This window comes from Rhinolophus sinicus, linkage group LG12 (assembly GCF_036562045.2).
Source record: "Rhinolophus sinicus isolate RSC01 linkage group LG12, ASM3656204v1, whole genome shotgun sequence".
NCBI classification, from domain to species: domain Eukaryota; kingdom Metazoa; phylum Chordata; class Mammalia; order Chiroptera; family Rhinolophidae; genus Rhinolophus; species Rhinolophus sinicus.
The window spans coordinates 12,347,044-12,370,820 of NC_133761.1; the positions used below are offsets into that span (position 1 = coordinate 12,347,044).

At 36.8% G+C, this 23,777-nt stretch overlaps 1 protein-coding gene across 2 annotated transcripts in view; it reads left to right on the plus strand.

Moving 5' to 3' along the window:
* The first annotated feature begins 570 nt into the window (after positions 1–570).
* The window catches only part of ATAD2 (ATPase family AAA domain containing 2), a 51,428-nt gene continuing 28,221 nt past the window's right edge, over positions 571–23,777 (plus strand). The window contains exons 1-9 of one of the 2 annotated variants that reach the window (XR_012490692.1): positions 571–1,058; positions 10,018–10,148; positions 12,825–12,874; positions 14,375–14,540; positions 14,869–14,971; positions 15,226–15,313; positions 16,168–16,338; positions 16,956–17,073; positions 22,320–22,427. Coding sequence is in view for 1 of the 2 variants with exons in the window: in XM_019719294.2 (XP_019574853.2) it covers positions 891–1,058; positions 10,018–10,148; positions 12,825–12,874; positions 14,375–14,540; positions 14,869–14,971; positions 15,226–15,313; positions 16,168–16,338; positions 16,956–17,073; positions 22,320–22,427 (1,103 nt within the window). In the remaining variant the exon portion in view is untranslated. The remainder of the gene's footprint in view (positions 1,059–10,017; positions 10,149–12,824; positions 12,875–14,374; positions 14,541–14,868; positions 14,972–15,225; positions 15,314–16,167; positions 16,339–16,955; positions 17,074–22,319; positions 22,428–23,777) is intronic. The other variant, XM_019719294.2, reaches the window with a different exon arrangement.

Genomic DNA, 23,777 nt, shown 5'->3' on the forward strand with positions numbered 1-23,777 from the left:
ACATTCTGATCATTCAGCATGTTACCTATTTCAAAGTAGTTGAGTAACTACTGTTATCTTGCAGAAGCCATTTCCTGTAATTCTATAATAGCAAACATTTCTAAGTGCAACACGGTTCTAAGGTATAATATCTTAGATCATCAGGTATTATTATTACAATCCATTTAAAGATGAGGAAATTAAAACCGGGAGAGGTAAATAATTTGCTCAAGATTGTACACGTGGGACCCTTGGCAGTGTTGGGTACAATACCTGCACTAATTACAGTATTCCACCGACTCGGTTTTAACTCCCCTGCTGTTTTCTTTTGAACTTGTTTTGGTTAAGCAACCAGCAAGAGGCTCTAAGGATTAAAGTCAAAACCCGACAAAGGCCAATTGCTCTTTACGTCTCCAGTGGGACTCGGCATTTAGCACTAGCATCTTGCCCTGGGGGAAGCTGAAGGCAGGTGTCGGGGCGGGGCAGAGCCGCCAATCAGAGCGGGCGGGAGCCTCCCTTCCCCCTCTGACAGCCACGCGCCAAAATTCCAAACGCGACTTCGCGCCACTACCCTCCATCTCCCTCCGCAGAGTGCAGCCGGAACTATATAAGAAAAAGAAGTCAGCGTTCTCCCGCCACCGACCGCTCAGGGCCTCCACCCTGTGCGTGCGGGTTCCCAGGTTCGGCCCGAAGTCCTTCGCTCCACCGATGGGAAGAAAGTTTCCAGCCCGCCGCTGTCGGGGCGCCGTGTGGGCGGGGCCGGCGGCGGATGGATTCCGGGAGCGCGCGCTGAGACTGCTGGCGCGGAGCTTGTGGCGCCAGAATTCGGAGCGCGGAAGAGGCTGAGCGTCTGCAGCTCGGCACTCGGACCCGTCTCCCGCCGCGGACGCGGGGACCAGGGGCCCGGGAAGATGGTGGTCCTCCGCAGCAGCCTGGAGCTGCACAGCCCCTCTGCCACCCCAGCCTCGAGCTCCCTGGACCTGTCCAACGAGTTCCTCAGCTTGGAGCAGATCGGCCGGAGGCGGCTCCGCTCGGCCCGCGCGACTGAGCAGTCTGCCGTCACCGCGGCCGCCGCGGGCGTGAGTACCGGGCTGGGGCGGGCCCCGTGGGCCGAGCCTGAGGGACTGCTCGCGGCCCGTTCCCCGGGTGGGGCCTGAGGGTGGATGGCGCGGCCGGGGTGACAGTTGGGGGCGGGGGCCGGGGGGAGCAGTGTGGTGGAGGACGGGTAAAATGGAAGGCTTCCTAAGATCGGAGCCCCGAGGGGTGTGGGTCGGGTGACGAGATCGGACTGACTGGAAGAGGGCTAACCCGGGACTGCCTGCTTTCACACGAGAGGAAGCCGCAGCTCTCCGGAGCTAAAGTGAACTCGAGGGGCGAGCCTCGGTTTGGGGGGCCACCCCACCCCCCACCTCACGCACTTCCCGAACCCGTCGCTCAGGCTCCCGCCCCAGGTTCGCATCGACCGAATGCCACACACACGTACTGACGGATAACTGGAGGCACAGTCAAGGTGTTAGGTTATCGCAGCGATAGAAAGATTGTCATTCGGGTTCCCTGACCTCCATTGACGATCTAGAGAGGTTCCGTCATGAGAGCGCAGTGAATAAATACCAGGTTGCATAATCTGGAGGCTTGGAGACCAGCATTTCATGTGCACCCTCTGCACGCAAGCCCTGTAACAGCGCCGTGAAAGTGCGTAGTTACACTTATTTTACAGGTGAGGAAACGGGCTCCGGAAGGTAACCAGGAAGGGGTAGCTCGCCACCGGGAACGTGGGTTCTCTTTCTCCAAAACCTTTCTGTTCTGTCAGGCTGCAGTTACGAGCGGCGTCTATAGGGGACGTTTCCAAGGGGGTGGGGCAGTAAAGCCCTCGAAAGAAGTGCTTCTCCTTCTCCTCTCCACCTTAGATGTTGAAAGAAGCTCAGGTGGAGGGGACAGCATTAACGAAAGGTTGGAGAAGTGGAGAAAGCAACACTAGTCAAATTAAGGCAGCATGAAGTTGTCTGGTTCTGTTTGAGGCGGGGTGGGAGCCGGGATGAGGTGGGGGGACAGGACCAGAGAGAAGGTTAGGAGTGGGGACGTCCGAATGGAACCCCAAGAGAGGTATGTGTGGTGGGACAGAGGGACAAAACTTAGTTAAGGGAGTGGTCGCTATATGAAATGAGTTGTCAGTTTCTTGAGATGCCCCACACTAGTTGCTCCTCTATGGAGGGCAGTGAAAGAGCCTGTTCAGTCCCTGAAATTGTGATTCTGGATTGTAAAAACAATTTCCTGACTTGCAGGATGTTTCTCAATCCTTCAGAAGTCGGTGGTGATCTGGGGAGGCCAGACACTTCTGCCCTGAACTCCGGTCACTTGATGTATTAATATTAACCTATTTTTGGAAAAGCTGATTACTTCAGGAAGTATTTATTGAATGTTTGGTATCGTCAGGACAGTGCTGGATTCTGTGACTGTAATGATGTGTTGAAATACTGGTTAAGTAACACAGGTACTTAAAAGCAACTGTTAGTTTTGAATCTCAGCTTACCAGTACACAGAAGTTTTCCATACTGGTTAGTGAGAATCAGATGTGATCGTGCACGTAAGGAGATTATCTGAACACTTGGCATATACTGTAGCTAACTATTACTAGGACTCAGGCATTGTCAGCTATTAAGACCACAATTTTAGTTAATGGTCACTCTGTCTTTCTAGTTCCTCAGGTCAAAAACCTTAGTCACCTTTGACTCCTCTCTCCTTTCATAGTAGCAAATTCTGTTGGCGCTGCTTTCAAAATATGTTCAGAATCTGACCACTTCTCAGCCCCTCCATTGTTGCCATGCTGGTTCAAGCCATTATTGCCTGGATTATTAAAATAGATTTTTCACTGGCCCTCGCTGTTTTCCACCATTATATACATAATAATCCCCTCTCTTAGCATTCAGTTCTCAATATAGCTTACAGAATGATCTTTTTAAAAGTCAAAACAGTTAAGCACGCCTCTGCTCAAAAATCCGTATCAAAGGGGAAAGGTTTGAAGTTTGGTAGCAACCCTACCTCCCTTGGCCCCCTTCTCCCTTTTGCAAAACTCAGTCTATTCCAACCACGCTGGCCTCGCTGCTCCTTGAATACCAGGGCCTTTGTACTTGCTCTACCCTCTGTTGGGAATTCTCTTCCCCTGGGTATCTGCATGACCCATTCCTTTACCTTTCACATTTTTTTTTAATTAAAAAAAAACAAAAACAACCCCCAAAATCTCAGAAATCATAGTGCTTAATGTATTCCAAGATTTTTACAAATATTAACTCAATTCTTATAACCTTATGAAGTAGGTATGACTTGTCTTTGTTTTGTAGGTGAGAGAACTGAGGCACAGAGACTTAAACAATTTGCTGTTATAGTAAATTCGCCTTTAGAGTAAGCAATAGAACTGAGTTCTACCTAGGAGAACCTAGGAATCTCTTTTTCAAGTCTAGTAAAATTTCACTTTTTCAATGATGCTTACCCTTACCACTCTATTTATAATTACAAGCCACTCCTTGACATGCCCCTTTACTCTACTTTATGTTCCCCCAGCACTTATCACCATCTAAATATTCTATAATTTCCTACTTTTTAAATATTTTTTTTCTCACTCCAAATCAGAATTTAACTCCATAGGGAGTTAGATTTTGACCTTTTGTTCAGCAGTGCATACCTAGCACCCAGAATAGAACCTAGAATGTAGTATAGTATGTGCATGATATGGTTTGTTGATTGTTCTTGCTCTAATGGAACTTAGTCTAGCAAAGGAGACCTAACAGCAATATACATACAGAGTTGCCATACATGCCATATCAGTAGCATGTGGTTGAGTATTTAGCACTCAGCTGAATGTTGTAGGGTAGAAAGGATATTTTTTTTCCAGGCCTGGATTTCCAGTAGGGATTATAGCTTTTTGAGACATAGGTAGTATTCCTCTCTTCTATAAATCCTCTAGACCAAATTGTAATCAGAGGGTTACTTAGTTAGCATGGGATTGGATCAAAAGAAATGGATTATCCTGAGAGGTGTTGTATTTATGTTGACAAAGCCCACCAACACCAAATATGAAACATACCTTTGTGATTGGAATATCTTCTAATTTGGAGCTTTATATTCAATACATTTGATTCTATTATAACTTGCTTTTTACGTCAGTCATGTTTTTCATAATCATAGCACCCTGACTATATTTGGATCTGATTTAATTTCCTAGTCTCCTCAGTTACATACCATGTTTCCCCAAAAATAAAACCTAGCCAGACAATCAGTTCTAATGCGTCTTGGAGCAAAAATTAATATAAGACCCAGTTTTATTTTACTATACTATAAGACCGGGTCTTATATAATATAATATAACATAGTATAATATAATACCCAGTCTTATATTAATTTTTGCTCCAAAAGACGCATTAGAGCTGATGGTCCAGCTAGGTCTTATTTTCGGGGAAACAAGGTACTAATTGACAGAGCATTTCTTAGAGTAGGATACTTTTAAAGATGGTTAAATTTATTCATACTAACTCATTAACTTGGATTTTTCTTCATCTCGTCTCAGAGGCTGACCTTATCTTCAAGTTCTGAAGGTACCTATAGTCACCTATTTATTCATCACATTCTACTTCGGCATTTTGAATATGGTCTCACTAAGCTGCGCATGAGGATTTTTTCCCCCCCTGACTTGTATGGATTCTCTGAGTTTTCTGTTGTTGTTTTAAAATTTGTTTTTCTTTTCTTTTCTTTCTTTAACTTTAATTTATATCCTACCAAATATATGAGTTTGGATGCATCTTCTGTGGTTTCTTTTTACTTCAGAGTCAAACTAGCCATTGTGTATTTCTGTGTTTTCACAGGTCTGAGGCTCTTTGATTCGTTACATTTACCATAGTGTTGTTTCTCATGCTGAAGACTCACTTAAGAATGGATAGTAAGGAGTTTTTCTGGTGATGATTGTACATTACTTTTGGGTTGTGTTTACGTACATTTTTATTCTGTATATTGTTAGGTAAAATAAAACATGCTATAGTACGTAGAAGGTATGATTTTTGTGGTTTTTAAAAAATTGTATATTTAAAAGTCTGGAAGGATATTCCAACTTGACACTGATGCGTACACCATATGGGAAATTTTTTTAAACTTGAAGTATAATACAACACAGAAAAATGAAAAGTGAAATGTCACAAAGCCTGGATAGCGAAATTTTGACATATGGCAATGAATGTTGCTACCTGGAGTTGGGTGACACTGCTGGGCTGCATTCGAGAGGGTACACTTGGAATTGTTTTGACTGGCCCTTGATTTTAGGTTAGAAATTGCAGCTTTCAGAACAGGGATCTGATGAGCTAGCGTTTAGAAAATGGATTGTAGTCAACAAATCTGGAGTTTGGGAGACCAGTTAAGAATATAATATTAATTATATAGCATTTGCTATGTGCCAGGCAAGGTACCAAATATACACACACATATATACCCTATAAAGTAACTTGTTTTTATCCTCATTACAGACATGTGTACATAAGGTACAGAGACCTTATGTAACTTGGGCAAGATTATACAGCTCCTAAGTGATATGTCAAGAATCAATCCTAAGTAATCTATCTTAGTTTGAGCTCTGAATCAGTATTCTATTATCACAATAGACCAAAGCAGAGAAAACTAAAGCCTAAATTAAGATGTTACTAAAAGGAACTGAAAGAAAAATGCCAAATAATAATGCAAGGGTCTGAGAGTTATTCCAATACAGGGAGGGAAAGCTGCGTTGTTTCCAGCTAAAGAGGTGAGTAGTAGACCATAGTGAATGTGCCAGAGTGTGCTGAAAGTTTAGCACTATATATGTTTATCTTTGGGAGTGGTCACCTGTGTAGAGGTGATAGTTGAATCCTTGAAGGTGAATAGAAAACATAGCAAAACACAAAAGTATTTTAGAAGATCTGGAGCAATGGCTGTATTTTAAGGGTGAGAAGAGGATTAATTATGCAAAAAAGTATCACGTGAACCAAAGGATCAAAGCATTGAAAGAAGGGAGTGATCAACTCCATAGAAGTCAGTGAGGTAGAGCAGAGGCCTTTGGATTTAGCTATTGGGAGATAGTTTTAGATCTACGGAAAGGGCTGTAGATGTAGAAGCCAAATTGTTGAAGCTTGTGGAATAATAATAGGTGGATGGTGAGGAATTGACCACACCTTTGTTGAAAGATGATGCTAAGGAGGGGATATCACAACTATACATGTGTACCGTGGTGCATTAGACTATGCTGCTGTTCAAGCTTTCCAGGAGCCCTAAGTCTGGAGGAATACAATTTATGTCAGTATTATAACTGATTTGAAAAATCCCATTTAAACCTCATTTGTTGAATTGATACTTGAATTAACTCAACCAGCTGACCCCCATACATATTTTTTGTTATATTTAAAGCTTTAATAAGCTTGGTCTTTTGTGGGGAAAAAACATATTAGACTATTTCTATTATACATTTGTGTCTACTTTGGGGGAAAATTTTTGTTGCATGCTCCCCATACTAACTTACAGATTCTGCAAGATTATAACCGACTCAAAATCTAACAATATATTTTTCTTCCTTTAAACCTTTTAAAGAACTACCAGTGCTCTCTATTTAAGTAGATTTTAGCCAAGGAGTAAATGAAGACACATCATCTCCAGGTTTAGTTTTCAGATTAAGTATGTTTTCTCTTCGTTTTTCACTTAGGAAATTTTTTTCTGGTGATACATGTTGTAAAAATGAATGTAAAAACTAGAAAGTGAAAGTCCCCATATCTATCATCCAGTGTTAATTACTTTGTGATTTGGCATTGAGCTTACCTCTTGGAATTATTTGGATTAGCTATATTAAAATGACTTTTTTTTAATGATTTAATAACTGTGCTGGTTTCCTTAGGAAAGCAGATGTACATAAGGTAATTGATCTAGAGGTGTTTAGGACAGACAGAAAAAAAATTGCAGATAACCTAATAATAAATGTGTGATACATTAAGCAATTTGTTAAATAGAGTCATGTAATAGCTGGAATACTATTCATTCATTTAAAAAGATTTTTAGAATATTTCATGACATGGGGAAATGTTTGTATTACTAGAAAAATGTTGCAACACATCACTAGTATTATCCCAATTTAAAAATCCTGTGAATATGTTTGCATAGGAAAAGAATGGTTTGTGCACCAAAAGGTTAACAGTGGTTATCTTTGAATGCTTATTTCACTTAGCATAATGTATTTTATAAGAAATATTTTTGAAAGTTACTGATATTTTAAAATTTCCCAGTATCTACCTGTATGTAGGTGATTCCCCAAAATCTGTTTTGTTTTTTTTCTCCACACTATTAAGAAGAGACTTTCTTCATGCCTAATGCGTATTTAGGGAGGATGAACTATGCCACTCACTATGCAAATCAAAGATTCATTTATACCACTTATAAGATTAAATCTTCCAAGTTTCTCAAGGAATCTTGTTTCTCAGTATTTACGACCCCCCTCCTTTCTTTTTGCCTATATAAACCTTTTTTATTATACCCAGGCATATGGTGACATTTATTTTCTTTGATATTGTAATAAAGTATAGATAACATAAAATTTATCATTTTAACCATTTTTTAGTGTACAGCTCTGTAGCATTAGGTGCATTCACATTGTTCTGCAACTATCACCACCGTCCATCTCCAGAATATTTTCGACTTCCAAAACTGAAACTCTGTACCCATTAAACACTAACTCCCCATTCTTCTCTCCTTCCAGCTTCTGGCAGCCACCATTCTACTTTCTGTCTCTATGAATTTGATGAGTCTAGGAGCCTCATGTAAGAGAAAACATAGAGGCTCCATAAAAGGACAACTATTGTATGTTTCCTCTTATATGACGCTCCTAGACAAATACTGTTACCAAAAAAAATATGCTTACTTCACTAAAACTCTTCTGAGAGTTCCTAAATTTCTTATAGCTCTATATTTTCGTACATTTCCAAGCTGCTGCCTAAGGTTCCCCCAACCCCATTGGTTTAAATAGTTATAAAGGAGATCATTTCTGTCATCTTTTAATGTTGACATTAAAAAATAAAACTATTACATCAGACTTTTACAAGTATCCACTGGAATCTAAAAACTATAGTTATTTGATATCTGCTTTAGAACATTAAAAAACTACATGAACAAGCTTTTAGGAGACAGAAATTTTACCTTCTTTTTCATTTGCATTTCCAATCCACTTAACCTGTAGCATTTTATCTTACATATTTTTATGCTTTAAAGTCACTTATTATCCTTTCATATTTGTAAAACAAAATTTGAAATTATTTTCTACCATTCTGTGATCACGGGGCTCCAAGATAATAGTTTTTGTGTATTATCATAATTATTAATATTCAATTGATCAAAGCAACAAAAACATCTATTTTGATTTAAAGGATTAAACATAGGAAGTAATATCTCATTGGGATTTCATGTGTGAAGTTCCCCTACTCTCCTAATTAGTTCATGTATCTGTGGATGAATCTTATTGCTGAAGACAGTGTTTGGTATCAGTTACATTGTTTTTATAATTTTAAGCACTGGGAAACATTGTTTATATAAATAAGTAGGTAGTAATGAAAGGAGTTTTGTTTAGCAGTGCCATTAAGTTTTTTTGGCTTATATGCCAAACATCATTTGCCAAAAATTTTTTTTAATGGTCTTTTAGCTTAATTAAGTCTCCTTTCAATTTTGTTTAGAAGAAAAAAATTGGAAACCACTTAAAGGTAAAGATTTGTTGCCTCGCATAGTCATTCAATTTCTTAACACCTACACTAGTGTGTTTCTTTGGCTTTGTTTGGCTTTTTAATGCCTTGAGGCAGTCAGTCTACAATAGTAAGATTCAAGAGTGAGAGATAGGACTTTCTTTTGTAAAATGGGAGAGAGGTAAATGACAGAAGATGCCTTATTTTAAGGTGCTTTCTCAGGCAGATCAGTTTTAAGAAAAAGTACATGTTGAAATTGAGGTTACACTACACCCATCTAAGATGTAGGTGTTTGTTTTAAAAATGATACACCTACCTAAAGTTTCTGTGTGTTTTCCCCTAACATTCTTAAATATAAGTACACTTATGAATATGGTAACAAATCATACACATCATTTAATATTTTATGAAGTACCTACACAAATACTGTGGTATGTATATATTTATTTTACTTGTGAACCAAATATTCTGCCCAAGACAAAATTAAATGGCAAAAGATCTTGATAAAACAAAATGAAATAACCGGGTAAAGCCAGCCTGGAGTGGGAGGGGTGGGGGCATTAGTTTTATTTTTTTTAAACACTGCCTGTTTTTCTAAAATTATCAATTTTCGTAGTACTGAAACAGAGACAGAGTTGTTAGGTACTTTTGCTTTCTCTTCTAAAGTAAAAGTATCCTTTATACGATTTTAGAGAGGTGTGTATGAACTTCTGAATAATTTAGGACAGCACCTCTGTAGCTCCTAAAGGAGCCCACGAACTGTATCTGTGGTGCAGAAATAGTTACATAGAGCTCTATGGTTTTGACAGCTGATTAATGTACCTATACAGTTTTTACATTTAGTTGTTGCATTACCTGGTGAAATAGATAATAACTCCGTTTTGTCATCCATCCCAAAATTGTAATTCTGATGGTACAGTTAAGGATTACTGCTAGTGGTTACATGGCAGACAGTGGTGTGTGTGTGTGTGTGTGTGTCTTTCTAATTTCTGTAGCCTTAACATAAAGGAGTACTTACTGTTATGAACTATTATAACTTCTTTTCCAGTGGTGGAAAACTTTTCTCTCTAGACTGCCTACTTTTTATGAAATAGAACTATAAACCTCAATAAATTTTATATTAGCCATTTCATAGACATTGCTGATATTTATTGTAAAATGATTTTTTTTTTTTAGATATTAAACATTGTAATTTCTTGGGGAGACGCAAAATGATTCTGTTACAAACTCATAATTAGAGAAAACTATTAGGAGGTGTTTAACTTGGGGATTTTGACTAAAAAACTTAGATGGCTTTCTTAATTTTCCTTAGGAAGTTGAAACCTACCACCGGAAACATGCTTTAAGGACTTTGAGAAAAAATGCCCAGAATTCTTCAGATTCTAGTTTTGATAAGAATATGGAAATAACGGAGAAACATGCTAATGGCAGGCATTTTACAAGGTAATGCAAGATGGCCAAATGCCAACCGAAAATAGTTTTAAAGTAACAATTTAGGATTTGCATTTAATTTTTAAGTGTGTTCTTGATTGGTCATTAAGATTCCAGAGTTGGAAAATGCAACTTGAAGTGAAATTGCCACAAATGGCTATTGAATTAAAAATTTAATGTGTACACAGGTTTGTTTTTATTATCGTGTTCAAAGATATTTGTGATATGTGTGAGTGCAACTGAAAACATTGGTTTGTGATTGGTTTTGCTTCATAGTCTATACAAAGCTCAAAATAGTTATATATTTTATTGCTTGCTATCGAGTTTTTCATCAATTCTGAGTCATTTGTGAATTTTAGTGTGTTGTGCAGTCTTCACAGTCAGATGATTTTTTTTTTTTTAACTTCTCTAATGGGACTAGATGCTTTTTACAAATTTAAATTTTGTTTCTCAAGAACCCTGAGGTGGGTGGCATGAATTCCGTTTTAATATTCAAACGATTGCTTTCAATGAATTAGATAGGTAGTTCATGGAACTTGCGTTTGTTTGGTGTAGGGTAGATTTAAATCTGACTTTAATTGGCTCAAAACCTTCGCTTCCTCCCCCCCTCCCCAGTTTGGTGGGCCTAACATAAGTGGGGGAAGTGCCAATTAGCATAAAATTTGTTGGATAAAATAATTGTTTTTACATTAATCCTTATAAAGAAATTATTCATAATGACTTAGAAGACTAAAACCCTTCCATTCTTAAATAGAATTTTGATTTTGATTTTGTGTAGCAGGTTTTCCAGATAAATGAGGTTGTGCCCTTTTAAGTCTGTTTTTTGTTACTATTATTTTTTCAGTTATTTTATCTTTTGTTAAATATTTTTTAATTGGTATCTTATTTCATCCATTATTTATGGAGTGTTTGCTACTGTATTTCATGGAGTCCAAGATAGCACTAACTGGAACACACAACATTATTTTATAAGACAGTAAAAAAGATAAAAGAACACTGAAAGTTAAAACTGTGATGTGTAATTAGTTGTAAGATACATCCTAATTTCAGAGATGCTAAAATGGGGGGGGGATGGGAAATGCACAACTTTTAGAATCAATGAAATACAATTTGAGCTACCCCAGTAGTATTTCTGAAACTGGAAGCCTTCTTGGGGTAGTGGGAGTGGTCCATGAATTCTCCATGAGAATTTTAAGATTTACTTCATGATCTAAAGAAAACATTCTGGAGCATCCAAATTGCTACCTATAGAGACTAGCTATAAAATTTCAGGCCCTACATTGGTGTTTACAATTAAATTGGCTCTGTTAGAATAACAGAGAAGATTTGCATAACTGTACCTTGAGGATAGGATCTCTATTTGGTCCTTGAGTTCTTAACTAGGGTCTAGTTGTTACAGTTTTCAGGGGGCACATGAAACCTCTAAAGTAATGTTTACACTTGTATGTGTATATGCAGTTTTCTAGGGAGAAAAGATCTATAGCTTTCATCAGATTCGCAGGAGTTGACAAAAACTCCAGGCACCTGTTTTTGTAAATCGTTTCATTGGAATACAGCCATACCCATTCATTCTGTCTGTGGCTGCTTTCCCGCTTCAGTGTTGGAGTTGTTGTTTGAGTAGTTGTGACAGAGACTGTATGGCACACAAGTCTAAAATACTTATTATCTAATTATGTTGAAGCACCAGTTTACCAACCCCTGTAGGGGGAAGTGTGCTCCCTCCCCCGTCGGCAAAAAGAAAAGGAAAACCCCCCTTGTGTCCCTACCATCTACTAGGGCCTGGTTTATAAAAGTGTAGACTTCTGTGGTACAGCAGGAGAGGTTCCTTTACGAGAAAAGTCTAGGAGCCTTTCAACAAACTAGGTCTTGACCTGTAGGTGGATTGCTCAAAGGTTTTTATTTTGTTCTTAGTTCTTTCCTGTGTTCCAACAGAGGTAAGGAATCAATGATGCCTGTGAGCATACATGAATGAATCCTGGATAAGATGAATTATTTATTTTAAAGTGTCACATTTGAAATTCCACATGTACAACCAGCTCACTTCCAAATAACTTGATGCGTAGGTTGATTAATAGATGTAGCCTCTGTAACTATGGAAAATCGAGTCCCTAAAAATCAATTAATGAGACACACTGTTTTGTTAGCTCAGTGGATTTTGGGGGGAAAAGACGAAGAGAGGGTACATTTTTTTAAGTTTTGAAAAGTGTTCTTTCCCATTCAGTACATTCTGTCTGCCAATTTATGGGTGAGATGTCAGATTCACAAATGGGACTGTTTCTACATGTGAATGATAATGCAAAGTCATGGAAAGACTGTAGCAGCAAATGTTCTTAGAAGGAAATTAGCATGTCACTAAGGGACACTCGGACTGTTTATAACTTCCTCCAGGACTTGGGACCACTGTCTACCTGTGGGACAAGACACTTTGTCTTGTTTTTGCTCAATGCTTAGTTCTAAGCTAAGGCTTTCATTTGTTTTAAGTAAGATATTTTGATTAATTTTGTTTAGCTAAGAATTAATACATATATCATTGAATTTCACAAACAGGATTTTCAGTGTTTTTTATGTTTTTACGTATCTGTGAGTATTTACTCTCCAAGCTGATTTAATTTTTTTGCCCTAGTTTATAGTTTTATGAAATACAGGAGTTCAAATTATATCAGTTATTTAATATTTTTTTTCATATAGGCAATTGGCCAGACAGCAGGCTGCTAAAAAAAAAGAAGAGTGTAAAGAAGGTAAGTAAGGTTAAAGGCATTTCAAATTTTTTAAAATTGTAATTAATATTTTATTTACAGGTTTATTGAGGTACATATAATAAACTGCCCACGTTTAAAGTATACAGTTCATTTGGTTTTTGACATAAGTCTATGCCGTGTAACTATCACTACAATAAGGTACTGAAGATAACTGTCACACCCCAAAAATTTCCGCAGGTCCCTTCTGGTTCCCTCAGCTCCTGTCCATGCCCTCTACCCCTCCAAAATCCTGAAACACCACCGATCTGTCATTATCGATTAGTTTGCATTTTCTACAGTTTTTTATAAGTGGAATTACGCAGTATGCATTTTTTTTTGCCTGGCTTCTTTCATGTAGCATCATTACTTTGAGTCATCCATGTTGTTTTTTGTTTCTGAGTAGTATTCTGTTATATGTATATGCCACAATTTCTTGCCCCCTATTCTGCCAGTTTTATTGTGATATAATTGACATATAACATTGTATAAATTTAAGGTGTACAAAGAAAGTTAATTTCATACACATATATTGGGAAATGATTACTAACATAACTAACATCTGCATCATGTTGTATAGTTATTCTTTTTTGTGGTGAGAACATTTAAGATCCTCTTTGCAATGCACAAATATATATTATTATTAATTATAATTGCTATGCTGTAGATCCCCAGAACTTAAACTCATAGCTGAAAATATGTACTCTTTGACCAACATCTCTCCTTATCCCTGCACCCCTTAGCCTCTGGCAACTACCATTCCAGTCTCTATTCCTATGAGTGCAGCTTTTTTAGATTCCACATAGAAATGATATTATACAATATTTCTCTTTCTCTGTCTGACTTATTTTACTTAACATAATGCCCTCAAGATCCATCTGTGTTATTGCAAAAAAACAGGATGTCCTTCTTTCTCATAATATTCCATTGAGTGTTTACAGATGGTCCTTGAATAATGTCCTTTTGTTCAAATGTTATTTCATCATAATATTGATGAGATATTGTAGGAATTGAACTCTTGATTATATCAGTTAGCCTATTGTAAAATTGATTTCATTATATGTCATTTCACTTAAAGTCACAGAACCTGTGGACAGCACTAAGTGAGGACTTAGTGTATTCCATATCTTCTCTATCCACTAATCCATTGACCGACACTTAGGTTGTTTCCCACAATTTATTCATCTTTTGATTGATGTTTGTGTTGTTTCCAGTTTGGGGCTATTACAAAACTGCTTTGAACATTTGTGTACAGGTCTTTGTATTATATATCTTTCCTTTTCTCTTGAGAGGGGAATGACTGGATCATATGTTAGGTGTGTGTTGTAATTGTATTTTTCTAATATTTGTAAGAAAGGTTAAATTATTTTTGTTTTCTAATATTTTTAAGAAAGGTTAAATTTGTTACGTGGAAGTATAGCTATTCAGTTGTTCATTTTAGAATTGTTTTATAAATGCTGTTATTTCAAATCTTTCCATTTTTTTATGTACACATCTATGAAGACAAAGTGATTCCAGTTACTCACTCATTGAGGGCTAGAAACATCGTCCAGACTGCAGAACACTTGCATGAAGAGAATGGTGATGTTGAAGTTCGCCGCAGTTGTAGGATTAGAAGTCGTTACAGTAGTGTGAATCAGTCAGTGCTATTCGACAAACTTATAACAAAGTAAGTAAAATTTATTTAGATCAAGATGGTTTAGCTGGCAAAACTTTTGTTGGGGGGAGATCATAGATTTCAACCCAGCAAATATTTAATGCACATAGTTTGTGTAAAGAGTAGAGGAGAATGATTATTAGTAAAGGACTTTGTAATAATTGCATGTGCATATTTAAATTCTTTGAGGAAATTTTAAAAATATTTTGATACAAGTAAATCAAGAAATAGAGATATTTAAAAATCTCAGCGCTCAAATAATATAATAGAAAGAAAATTAAGTTTCTAAAAATGTCCTATTTTACAGTTTTAGCTTATATTGGTATCAATTTTTTTTAAGCACTGCTGAAGCTGTACTTCAAAAAATGGATGACATGAAGAAGATGCGTAGACGGCGAATGAGAGAGCTGGAAGACTTGGGAGTGTTCAATGAAACAGAAGAAGTAAATACATTCTTCCATCAAGGGGTTGATTTAATAATCTTCAGTTTAACCTCTTTTCTATAGTACCTGCCTATTTTTGGTTAAATTGGTCATCATTTTATTCAGCATTTGTTTGATCTGTCATTAGTCATTGCTGCAATTGTAAGAGTTTATAGCTATAAATATTCAATTTGAGCAAGATTGAAGCAAAATTCCTACTGAGTTTTTAAAATAAGTGTACTAAATGTTAATGGCTTTTATTTAAACGTTTTTAGGGGAATCTTAATATGTACACAAGAGGAAAACAAAAAAGTATTCAAAGAACAGATGAAGAAACAACTGACAATCAAGAAGGCAGTGTGGGTTAGTCTTTTCTCTTGTTCTATCTTCTGGGTTTGAATTTCAGTACTTTTATTTAGTAGGACATAGCCTTTTTATTCAGAAGCTGTGACACTTGTAGTTTGTGGGAGATCAGAATTTGGTCATCATTTGAAAGAAGAAAGTGAGGTGGGGAGATCTTAAAAGGATAGTATATTTTGTCAAGGAAGGTACTTGAAATCAATTCTAAAGGAAATAAAACTGGTTTGCTTGTGTAATACATAGACAGATACATATCTCTCTACCTGTTTTAACTTTAAAAAGTGATTAAAGTTAAGTTTTGCTGTTTTATTTAGGACTTACTACTGTAATTTATTAGAATTTTTCTTGAGTGAGAACCAGTTTTCTCAAATGCAATTTAAATGTTTGGTGTTTTACATTATCATAAGTAGTTTATTTGAGTTATGCCCTGGTGTAATTCAGTGAGTCAGAAGGGCGGGTTGGATTGTCAAATTTAAGTTTAAAAGGCAAAAACTAGGTGAGGAGATACTCAAATTTGTCAACATGTTACATTAATTTGGAAGCTTAAGTGTAGTCACCTATCTTAATGAAATTAACAGTAATACCATAAACTTTAGTTTGGTACTTACTGACAGTAGCCTTTAAACTTGTTTCTCTACTTCCTTTTTTTTCCTTTTTCTAGATGTTTTTAATACTACATTTAATTTCTTTCCATTTTTCAAAAATATTTAGTGTTGTAAAAGAATTACAGATTCTTTCTGAACAATCTAGAAGTAAATAATTTTAAAAAGAGGGTCTGTTTCTTTCTTAATTCCCCTATATTAAAAATCATTAACATTTTGGTGAGTATCCTGAAAGTAAATGTTTCTTAATTGTAGAATCATCTGAAGAGGGTGAAGACCAAGAAGATGAAGATGATGGTGAAGATGAAGATGATGGTGAAGATGACGAAGACGATGATGAAGAAGAAGATGGAGAAGAAGATAATCAGAAACGATATTATCTTAGACAGAGAAAAGCTACTGTTTACTACCAGGCTCCATTGGAAAGTAAGGGCTGGATTTTTTTTTTTTCCTAGGAGACTATGTAACTATATTACCTTTGATTTTACTGTCCTTCCTCCATTATTATTTTTCATGTCTTTATTTTGTGTAATACTCATGACTGTTGTCTTCTTAACCTATCCTAAATGTGCAAGAAGTCAGTTCTTCCAAAGAGTTAAATTTTAGCCTTTACCAAAGCAAATAATTGGGCTGTTTTGAAATTTCAAGTCTCTTTATTTTAGATTTCACAGCATTTCTACTTAATTTATTTTGTCAGTTTGTATAAATAGGACTGCTTTTGATTTTTGTTAGTTGTGCCTCGATACTTAAGAGCATTTACATGCAGGGCTGATAATCAGCTGTTATGCATCAGTACGATCATAAGGGCTGTTTGTGCCAATATATGTTTTGGTTGGTTGGTATCTGTACTATCTATACATGTTTTCAACAGCAACCTTGCAAATGATTTCAAACATGAGCTGTAAAATATTCTAGAGGAGATTTGTACTAGTATTTTCATACAATACAGCACCTTTGTAAGTACTTATATGAAGAGCAAAACTATCTTCATACATATTTATATGTCATATGCATCTAACGTTTTGTTTTTCTTTTCCATTAAGAACCTCGTCACCAGAGAAAGCCCAATATATTTTATAGTGGCCCAGCTTCTCCTGCAAGACCAAGATACCGATTATCTCCTGGGGGTCCACGAAGTCCTTACTGTAAACGAATGAACAGGTTTGGTTCTGAAATAATGATTAATTTATGACAACATAATTTTGGCTATTTGGAAGATAGGAATCTAGAGTCTTAGAATTGGGTGTATTAGGATAAAAATTCTAGAATCTTATATTTGGAAGAGTTAACTATGCCTTTAGTGCTCTAATCCCCACTATCACTGAATAGTTTTTGCTTTTGTTTCCACTAATAGAAATTGTCAGTAACTTACCGTGATAAGGTAGTTTACTCCATTATTTCACACTTTAGTAATAGACCGCTACCTTTGTTTCCGTGTTTACTGTATTCCTGATTTGGTGTTAGGCGTTTTACATAGTCTCTTTCATTTAATCTTTATATGAACTTAGAGTTTGAGTTTGGTCTTATCTTCATATACTATCACAGGTATGTTTTACTACCATCACGAAATTCTAAATTACATAGCTTTTAGACTTCTCATGACTTTGACCATCCTTTTCTGGATCAGTTTTTTAAAATTTGTTTCTTATATAGGAGGAAAATTAATTTTCTTTGTTCAGATTATTTGTGGGTTTCTTTCCCTTCTACATTCCAACAGTTAGTGTTTGTCATATGTACATCCCAAGATGTAATTCTTGGTATTTCCTCATTTTCCAAAGTAATAAAAGGATTTCTGATGCATTGGAACTTTCTGGGTAATGGTAGCATTATAGTAGTTCGTGAATGAGAGAGCTTTTTGGTGAGGACTGAAAATGCAGAAAAAAAATGACACTGTAGTGGGAAATGGTACTTTTTTCCTAATATTAATTTGCTCAGAAGTAAGACTAAAGTCCTATGAGACTTCAGCAATTTGAACAGTTCTTAGATGTCTCCTCCTAGTAGCAGACTAGCTGATCATGTTTTGGTCATAGAAAGCAACACTTTAGTAGGTGTGGATAAATTCTTCTTTTCTGGGAAAAATATGAAATACGACTTGTGTCCCTGGGTTTTGTAATTTCATTTTCAGAATGCCAAAGTCACAAGTGTATATTCTAGACTTCTTGTTACATCATCCCTTTTCTCACAATTAAAACCCAGAAGGATGGAGGATAAGGAAGGCAAACTCAATCCGTCAGGGCTCTCCAAGATAAATTGCACTTCAAATGAGGCCACACTGTCAGTACTTTTCATAGGCCCCTTAGAATATTGTTCAAGACCCATATTTTGATAGGGAAATGTAACGATCTTCAGAATAGGAGAGTAAGGTGTAGTGTTCCCTGGAATCCCTAACAAGCATAGGGCCCAAGACAGCTGTCTTGGTTTCCTGGCTCAAAGGACAGACCTATCTGATCCAGCAGAAATGAGAGGGTGGCAGTTACTTTGAGATTTAATTTCTTCTCCCATCTTGACTCCTTTGTTTCTTGAAGTAACATGCTTGTTGACTGTTTCTACAGTCGTCACTTGCAATGTATCTTGGATCGGTAGGAACTTTTTTGCCCCTTTGGTGTTAAGAGTTCCCATGTTGGGTTCACAGAGTCTATTCTTACTCTCTGTAAAGTGTCTCACATTGTTGCATAGCTCCTTGGGTGTAGAATTTTTTTCCCTTCCAATTATTTAACAAATGTTTCAGTACTACTATGTGCCAAGTTCTATGGATGTAAAAATAATGAGCCCAGGTTTCCTGCCCTTGGATTTCATAGACTAGCAGAGAATCCTGACACATTTAAAGTATGAACTACGAGATTTAAGCTGTACCCTGGAGTCACATTGTTTGACTTAATGACCTTTTGGTGTTGGTTTTGGTAGCTGCCTTTAAAGTTTCTTTTTGATAATAGCTTTATTGGGATATAATCCACGTAAAGATTATAGCTCACCCATTTAAAGTGTACAGTTCAATGGCTTTTAGTATACTCACGAAGTTGTGCAACTTGCACCACAATCAATTGTAGAACATTTTTCTTGCCTCAAAAAGAAACTCCACTCTTTAATTTTAACTCCCCAATACCTCCATCCCCTGGCTGTAAGCCACCACTGATCTACTTTCTGTCTTTATAGTTTTGCCTATTCTGGGTATTTCATATAAGTGGAATCTTTTGTGACTGGCTTCTTTCACTTGTATAACATTTTTCAGGTTTCGTCCATGTTATAGCATGAATCAGTATCTCATTCGTTTTTCTTGCCAAATAAGATTTCATTGTATAAGTACTCCTGTACCATATTTTCTTTATCCATTTATCAGTTGATGGACAGTGGCTTGTTTCTACTTTTTGGCTATTATAAATAATGCTACTATGAACATTTGCGTACACCTTTTTGTGTGGACATATATTTTCATTTCTCTTGGGTATATACCTAGAAGTGGAATTGCTGGGTCAAATGCTAACTATATGTAATGTTTCTAGGAAGTGCTAGATTGTTTTCCAAATTGCTGCTTCACTTTACATTCCCATATACAGTGTATGAGTTTCCGTTTTCACACATCTTTACTAACACTTATTATTACCTAACCTTTCGAATGTAACCCTTTAAACCTCTTTTTTTTTTTTTTTGAACTTTCTTGCCACGGTGGTGTGAACATCTCATTTCTTCCAACAACCTTAATGGCAGTCATTTTACTTTTTCATGAAGACACCAGCTTCTATTTATAGTTTATGTTCTACTTCAGCTAGTGAGGCATGGAAATAAAGCACATATCCAAAGAATCATTTGAACATTGCCCTTGGTGTCCATGGCAAATGGTCAAGAAACCTTGCAACCACAATTCAGGATCTTCCAAGGGTCTTTTGGTAACTTATCACAGCAGAGCTTCTGGAATGCTGCCTTTGAGCAGGATTTTCTTTCTTCTTTATGGTTGATAACTTCTAGTCATCTAAGGTTTATTCTTTAGCTTCATTATGCAGTTTCTGGAACAAGCCTAGTCCCTTTGAACAAGAGGATAACATAATACCACAATTGCTTCACCAGGATTCCAAAGTGCTCCTTGTCAAGGAACTAGGACTGGCAACTCTAGACACTCTGATTAGGTTCACAGTGCTTGTCCATGCCAAAGTTTTCAAGTTTTTAGTAAAATGGGAAAACATGAGTGTGGTATGTGTATTCAGAATCTTTTTTAAACGGGAATACTGGCCTTTCTACAGCACAAAATAATTATGAAGAACCTGGACCCATGACTAGGACAGCCTAGGTTGCCAGCTTGGCTCCACCACTTACCATGTTTCCCCGAAAAATAAGACCTAACTGGAAAATAAGCACTAGCATGATTTTTCAGGATGACATCCCCTGAACATAAGCTCTAATGCGTCTTTTGGAGCAAAAATTAATATAAGACCTGGTCTTATTTTTGGGGAAACACAGTATTGGTTATGTTTGGCAAATTAACCTCTCTGTGCTTCAGTTTTTTTTTATCTGTAGGAAGGGTATAAGAGCACCTATCTCATAATATTGTGAGACTTAGATGAGTTAAAGCACTTAAAATAGTATCTGGCACATATTAAGTGCTACGTGTATTTATTATTGTAACCATAATGTTTACAAATAATCCCTATTTGCAAATCAAATGTGGAAAACTAATTCAGTCCAAAAGTTTTGTTTTTTGCTTATAAGTTGACTAGTTTTTTGAAATAAACAACTGGAAATCATCGGTGTAGTGTATAGAATGAGGATTTTTGGAATAGATAGATATGGGTTTGAATTCTGACAGCATCATTGACTAATTCTGATATCTTGAGCAAGTTATTTAAACTATGAGCCCCATTGGCTCTGACTGTAAGATGAGCCTACTAATAAGTACTTTTTCCAAGTTTTAATTAAGAGTAAATGAGATACTATGCCAACTAACTGGTACAAAAAGCATTTAGTAATTTTTTTATTCACTTAGTAAATGTTAGTCCCTTTTATTAATTGTGAGGTTAATCTTAATTTTATTTGAATGCATACTAAATTCACATACAATAATGTGAGTTATGCGACTACAAGTTAGAGTCTCTGTAGTGTTAATGGTAATATTAAATAAGTTAGTCTTTCATATAAAATTTCAGACTTACACTAGACAGTTTCAGTTTCAGGCTGGTCACAAAAATGGTCTTGAGTATGTTTGGGTAGGTGGACAGTGGAGGATTATTTTCTCACCTGTATCTGTTTCCATAACCCCTTTTCCAAAACCGTTGGGGCCATTTGTGTTTCAGAATTCTGATTTTTTGGGGGGAGGAGTATTTACAGAGGTAACATGCAATATAAACATCTCTAATGGTGTCTGGGCCAACACTGCTTAGTCAAATATATTAATTCTATAGGAAATCATGAATAATCATAGTAAGTGTGACAAATGGAGACTATGAATTGCCTTTATGACATTCCGGTCATGTTTTGCTGTTAAGTATATAATGGGAAAACTTGTTTTCAGAGTCTTTAGGTACAGGATTCTGGACCTACATTATGCAGATAATAGATTGTGACCCTTTTCTATTTTTGGAAACACCTACTTAACCATGATTGCACTGTGACTCAGGAGAAGCGCTAGACCCAAGCCAATGGAATGATTAAAGGTTTCCCCAGCCAGACTTTTTTTTGCCCCTTGTGTGTCTTTTGCAACTGTCCAAAGCCAGAAGTGATTTAAAAAATTATTTAATATTTTAGCACTTGACATCTTATTTAATACTACCCACCAGCCTAAGAATTTGATTGTATTTTAATTTTTTTAAATGAGAAGATTGAAGCTTATATATAGGTTGGGTAACTCGCCCACATTTACACATTAAGTGGCAGTTCTGAATTTACAGTTGATGATATACTAGATAAAAGGCCATCTTATTTCTGTTTCCTAAAATTTTTTTAACTTTTCTTAACCCCCTTGGTTTACATAAAAATTATCATGTTCTCCTTTTAAGGTCATTTGACATTTCAAAATAGGTGATTACCATTAAAATGTAAAATTATATATAGTATAATATTGAAAATATTTTTTTAAATTATAGTCCAAAAGATTCTAATACCCTCTTTTTCGTACCTTTCTCTTTGAAGATAACTGATTTATATCGAGACTAAGAAGTAACTGCCTGTACCATATCCCCTCTTAATAAACATTTGATGGTCAGCTCTGACACAGCCTGTTACCTTTTTTCCCCTTCCTCTCAGTTATCCAAGGCTTTTATTCCTTTTAAAAGATTCAACCAATAAAATTTACTTCATTGGTTCATCAGATGTATTGATTTTAGGATAAACCTTCTTTGGATCATTAGGTATTTCTGATGTTTGGATCTTACGCTCTTTTTCCTGCCCTTCCTCATTATGATTTTAATTTTCCTCTTTAGGCGAAGGCATGCAATCCACAGTAGTGACTCTACTTCATCCTCCTCTTCTGAAGATGAACAGCACTTTGAGAGGAGGAGGAAAAAGAGCCGTAATAGAGCTATCAACAGGTAAGTGCCGTATTGATGCCTTTTATAACTACCAGCTATTTTTTAATTTTTTTTATTTTTTAGATTTTATTGGGGAAGGGGAACAGGGCTTTATTGGGGAACAGTGTGTACTGCCAGGCCTTTTTTCCAAGTCAAGTTGTTGTCCTTTCAGTCTTAGTTGTGGAGGGCGCAGCTCAGCTCCAGGTCCAGTTGCCGTTGCTAGTTGCAGGGGGTGCAGCCCACCATCCCTTGTGGGAGTCGAACCAGCAACCTTGTGGTTGAGAGGATGCGCTCCAACCAGCTGAGCCATCTGGGAGCTCAGCGTCAGCTCAGCTCAAGGTGCCGTGTTCAATCTTAGTTGCAGGGGGCGCTGCCCACCATCCCTTGCAGGACTTGAGGAATTGAACTGGCAACCTTGTGGTTGAAAGGACGCACTCCAACCAACTGAGCCATCCGGGAGGCAGCTCAGCTCAAGGTGCCATGTTCAATCTTAGTTGCTGGGGACGCTGCCCACCATCCCTTGTGGGACTCGAGGAATTGAACTGGCAACCTTGTGCCCACTGGCCCATGTGGGAATTGAACCGGCAACCTTCGGAGTTAGGAGCATGGAGCTCTAACCGCCTGAGCCACCAGGCCGGCCCCAACCAGCTATTACTTTAAAAAGTGAAAGAGCTGAGTTATTTGGGAATAGGTACAGCTTGACTATTTAAGAAATTATACAATAGGTTAATGTATAAAGCCAGAATGCTGTCTTGTTTGAAATATCTACAGTTAAAACTAATAACATTTTAGTTTAGGTTAGAACATTTTTTTGTGTGTGCAGCCATTTTATAGCTCAGAATGGTGCTTGGTAAACACTGATTTCAGGAAATAAATTTTTTTCTATTTAAACACACTGTTTTTAATAATAACAATAATGTGTTCTTATTCCTTAGAACTCTTAAGAAAAATGGAAGGGTTTACTGATTTCATAATTCCTTGTAATATAAGTCCACATAAACTAATCAACTGATTTGATTCTCACAATGATCATATGAAGTAGATAGGGCAAGGATTATTCCCATTGTGCAGATGTAGGTGGGTGAGTGAAAACTGCAGTGATTGGATTCTAATATTCTTAGAGTAGGACACAAATGCTTGACAAAGCAATTGGAATATAATAATTGAAGGGGCATGCAAACCAACCATTTTTTGTATCCTAAGCTCTATTCTTTTATCACATTAATGGTTGCCGCTAGCCATGTGTGGCTATTAAGCACTTGAAATGTAGCTAGTCTGAGTTGAGATATACTGTAAGTTTTTGTATAAAAAAAAAAATACACTCTTGGATTTCAAAGACTTAGTACAAAAAAGAGACTATAAAATAGCTCT